The sequence below is a fragment of the Poecilia latipinna genome, unplaced genomic scaffold (genome assembly GCF_001443285.1).
Source record: "Poecilia latipinna isolate Pla-1442-1.1 unplaced genomic scaffold, P_latipinna-1.0 Scaffold3661, whole genome shotgun sequence".
Taxonomy (NCBI): Eukaryota; Metazoa; Chordata; class Actinopteri; order Cyprinodontiformes; family Poeciliidae; genus Poecilia; species Poecilia latipinna.
The window spans coordinates 30,608-35,173 of record NW_015116277.1 but is presented as its reverse complement, the minus strand read 5'-3'; the positions used below and the strand labels follow the sequence as shown (position 1 = coordinate 35,173).

At 49.5% G+C, this 4,566-nt stretch overlaps 1 protein-coding gene across 11 annotated transcripts in view; it reads left to right on the top strand.

The window, feature by feature from the left end:
* The window catches only part of LOC106941421 (CLIP-associating protein 1-like), a 38,371-nt gene that overhangs the window by 5,182 nt on the left and 28,623 nt on the right, over positions 1-4,566 (top strand). For all 11 annotated transcript variants that reach the window (XM_015024459.1, XM_015024457.1, XM_015024455.1 and 8 more), the window contains exons 3-9: positions 511-646; positions 722-792; positions 1,304-1,363; positions 1,722-1,799; positions 1,874-2,041; positions 2,121-2,167; positions 2,253-2,423. In XM_015024459.1, coding sequence (XP_014879945.1) covers positions 511-646; positions 722-792; positions 1,304-1,363; positions 1,722-1,799; positions 1,874-2,041; positions 2,121-2,167; positions 2,253-2,423 — 731 coding nt within the window. The remainder of the gene's footprint in view (positions 1-510; positions 647-721; positions 793-1,303; positions 1,364-1,721; positions 1,800-1,873; positions 2,042-2,120; positions 2,168-2,252; positions 2,424-4,566) is intronic.

Below are 4,566 nucleotides of genomic sequence, written 5' to 3'. Positions count from 1 at the left end.
GCGTCATTAATTCCCTCCTGATTGCCTTCATGGCAGCTCTGACATTAACTGGGTCTGGAACTGATTAGGTTTCAGTTTGCTTCAGAACCGGTTCTGCCTGGCTGTGAAACTTCGATCCATCACCCAGATTGTAATTGAACCCAGATGAGGTGGAACCGAGCAGGTCTGCAGCTAAAGAGCAGCTGCTTGATGAATGAATCAGAGCTAAATGGGATCTGGTACCACCTGATGCCGTCACAGGCTGGACTGGACCGACCGAACCGAACCAGCTTTTCAGCCGTGAGCTTTCAGAGCACACAGCCTGGATTGGGGAACCAAAGAAACGTTCAATAAGCAGATGGCCTGGAACCAGAATGAGCTCCTCAACTGGTTCTGGACCAGATCTGCTGGTTCTCTGGTGTCTGGTTTCTCCAAGACTGTTCTGCAGCAGTGGGTCGGCTGGTACCGTCCAGCTTGTCCCTGATGGACAGAAAGGAGCAGGGTCTTTAACCGTGTCTCCGTGTCCACCAGACATCTGTCCTCCGTCCTGCGGAACAAGTTTGACCACGGAGCGGAGAGCGTGATGCCAACTCTGCTCAACCTGGTATCAAACAGCGCCAAGGTCATGGCCACGTCCGGAGCGGCCGCCATCCGCCTCATTCTCAGGGTGAGACTCCGCCCCAGCGGGACGTCTCAGTCCTTTCAAGGGACGTGGACATTAACACCTGTGGTTTTCTTCCAGCACACCCACTACCCTCGCCTCATCCCCATCATCACCAGCAACTGCAGCTCCAAGTCTGTGGCTGTCAGGAGGTAAGAGCTTCTCCACAGCCTGTCCCTGGTATCCGTGGAAACCAGGCAAAAGTTTCCATGGATACCAGGGACAGAGTTTAAAATAGGAGGAATGGCTTTTCAGTCTTACTGGAAGCTTCATTCAGACACCAACTTCAGCTCCTGGTGGCGTCAGGCTGCAGTAAGCAGAACATCCATCAATGCGTCTGAGTTCAACCATCATAATGTTTCCTTTGAAGAAGAAAGTACAAGTCGCAGGCATGCTAGCTGTTAGCATATAGTAGCTGCTAATGCTAGCATAGCTGTGTTACTGGAGAGCAGAGTGGTCACAAACATCTGCAGCCGTCAGCAGTAAGAGCATTGTATGGTTTCTGAGATGGGGGATGCTGCTCTGCTCTCACTGCTGTTAACTCTCATTCATCTTATGTGTCTGCGGTGAAGATAAAAGGAAGTTACGTTTTTGAAATTTTGACCAAGACTGGAACTGGTCCAACATGGCCGCTCTTGCTCTTCTCTTCTTCTGTGCTAACAGGCGCTGCTATGAGTTCCTGGACCTCCTGCTGCAGGAGTGGCACACGGCGACCCTGGAGAGGTGAGTTCTGCCTCGGCTACGGGACCAGGGCTGCATGGATGGGGATGGGGGAGAGGAAGGGGGTCTGAGTGGAGGGGAGGGGGGAAGCTTGTACCGCCCCCCTCCCTCCCATGGTGACATTTGAGGCGGCTAGGCGTCGGCTCGCTAAGCTCCTGATGAGCCGAGGTGATCGATGGATGCCGGGTGAGTCTTCATCATCTTCCAGCCGTGAGACGGCTTCCACTCCTGTAACCATGGCCACGGGAGGGGAGGCATTAAAAGCGGGAGGGAACCCCAGGGAGCGAGCTCATTCCTCGAGTGTCGCCGTGGGAACCAGCAGCACCCGTCTCCCTGTCCTCATGTTTCCGTCTCGCCCCAGACACGTGGCCGTCCTCACCGAGACCGTCCGGAAGGGAATCCACGACGCCGACTCCGAGGCCCGCTCCATCGCCAGGAAGTACGCGTCTCTGCCTCATACTGCGATGCCAGTGGCGGGAGCGACCTCCGACTCACCTGTCTGTCCCGTCGCAGGTGCTACTGGGGTTTCCATGGCCACTACAGCCGGGAGGCGGAGCTTCTGTTCCAGGCGCTGGAAGCCACCTATCAGAAGGCGCTGCAGTCGCACCTGAAGAGCTCCGACAGCATCGTGTCGCTGCCGCAGTCCGACCGCTCCTCCTCATCCTCGCAGGAGAGCCTCAAGTAAGACCCGGAGGTTCTGGATCTGGTTCTGCTAGCCTTCCTGCAGGATGACTCCAGAACGTTCTCTGCTTTGTTCCAGCCGACCTCTGTCTGTGAAGAGCGTCATCGGAGGCAGCATTACCAGAAGTAAGTGTGTTTGAGCCGAGCCCGTCCAGAACCGTGTCGGGTCCAGAGGGCTCCGGTCCAGTGTCTCCTATCTGTCCCCGTCCAGGTAAGCTGGCGGGCTCCAGGGCGTCGGCCGCGCCGGGCTCCCTGCAGCGTTCCCGTAGCGACATCGACGTCAACGCCGCCTCCAGCGCCAGGTCCCGCCTGGGAGGCGTCCCGGCCTCCTCGCCTTTCGGCGCCGCCGCCGCCCTGCCCCCGGGGTCCTACGCCTCGCTAGGTAATCCCGTCCTGCTGTGCAAAAGTAACGGGTCGGACTGACTGACTGATTTAAAGGTTTTCCAGAGGATGGATCGCTCACATTTATTCCAAACTGATCATTATTTCAGTAATTGATTATTCTGACAATTCTTGAGACAATTATTTGAAACCATTAACACAATAAAAAAATGTTTTTTCCTTTAACCCCGTAAGCCAAGTGCACGAGAAATACAGTAAAAGATAGAGATAAATAATTTAACTATTTAAATCAGAAAATGTAGTCAATATCAGCATTCCTTTAGTGAATGTTTGATCATTTGCAGCAAAGGGTGCATCTGCAGCTGAAAATCAGAACCACTCAGGCCGTCCTGAACATCGGCTCAGCGAATGGCTGATCTGGAAATCAGTTATTGGTTAATAGCTGATTAATGGGAGACTTTTCCAGAACCAAGTGAAGCTAAAGCTGCTGTTAGAGGAGTTTGGTTGGAACAGATTTACGCAGAATGTTTTATCTTAAATGCAAAATGTTTGTGTTGTTTTGTCCAGGTTTGGTTTAATTACGGCTCCGACAGTTTAATCAGTTGATGATTATTTCAACAACCGATTAATCGTTGCAGCCCTCCTTTATTCCAGCTCTGCCGCAGAACTTCATGATGCCGCTCAGAGCGAGTACAGCATGAGCCAAAAGTGTTCTGACCTTTGACCCTGGACAGCATTCTTGTCAGTAGGATGGTCTGATCAGGGCTGGGCCAGTGATTGATTTTAGTCCTTAATCAGAGACTACATTTTTGGACAGTCTGTTTTTTTTTCTCTCTCCTTTGTCCTTCTTGGGCTTCTGTAGTGAAGGGTTATGTCAGCCCAGGGCAGCCATCTTGTTTTGCAGAAAGGGAGGATTGAAAGGAAAGTTTGGAAAATAATTCAAGTCCACCTGGCTGGAGTGAAGGGGCGGGACGAACCGCCGTCAGTCTCAGACCTTATTTGGAAATGGGACCATTGCACTCCGGAAGTGAAGGGGGCGCTATTTCCTATATTATCTGTGGTCTCCTGTTTTTATTTTCTTATGAAATCTGTGACATATCTTCATCTTTAGGAAAGAGTTTCACTCTCAGTATGTATTTGGATTTCTCTCTTATTTACTTCAGCACAGCTCACAGCTTTTAACTTTAGCCTGGAGATGCTAACACAACTAATATAATTACATCACTAATTGAGAATAGCACAAAGTTTTTATTATTTACTATTAATTCCAGCATTACTGGCACCGTAAAAGATCAATTCTCTAATAAAACACCATAACTTTTTATTTTCTTAACAATGTAGAGCTAATTAAATGACCTGAACAAGACATTTATACATTATAAGTAATACCCTCATCAGTTATAGGAGGAATAAAAGAAATAAGGAGACATGAAAAACAACATGATAAACTAGAAAGAAAACCATTTACAATGTATAAGTAAGAAACTTAATTGAGCAAAAGTCAATAACGAACAAATGAATTAGGTTCACAGAAGAAAAACAAATCTGGTTGTTACAACCAGGGTTGTAAAAATTAGACAAGTAAATGGACAAGTAAAACGTCACAGTTTTGCTTTTACTGAGCCATATATGTTATTCTGAGAGACTTTTTGTTGGTAGTCTTATGCATAGGAAAAAAATAGATGAAAACACCATTTAATCTATGATGGGGAAATTTTCCTTCAACTGTAAAGTTCCCCTGGTTCCTCCTGGTTCCCTCCTGGTTCTTATTGGTTCCTCCTGGTTCCCCTGGTTCCTTTATATCTCCAGGAGGAACCTAGTTCCCCTGGTTCCTCCTGGTCCTTATTGGTTCCTCTTGGTTCCCCTGGTTCCTCCTGGTCCTTATTGGTTCTTCCTGGTTCCTCCTGATTCCTCTTGGTTCCCCTGGTTCCTCCTGGTCCTTACTGGTTCCTCTTGTTTCCCCTGGTTCCTCCTGGTTCCCTCCTGGTTCTTATTGGTTCCTCCTGGTTCCCCTGGTTCCTTTATATCTCCAGGAGGAACCTAGTTCCCCTGGTTCCTCCTGGTCCTTATTGGTTCCTCCTGGTTCCTCCTGATTCCTCTTGGTTCCCCTGGTTCCTCCTGGTCCTTATTGGTTCTTCCTGGTTCCTCCTGATTCCTCTTGGTTCCCCTGGTTCCTCCTGGTC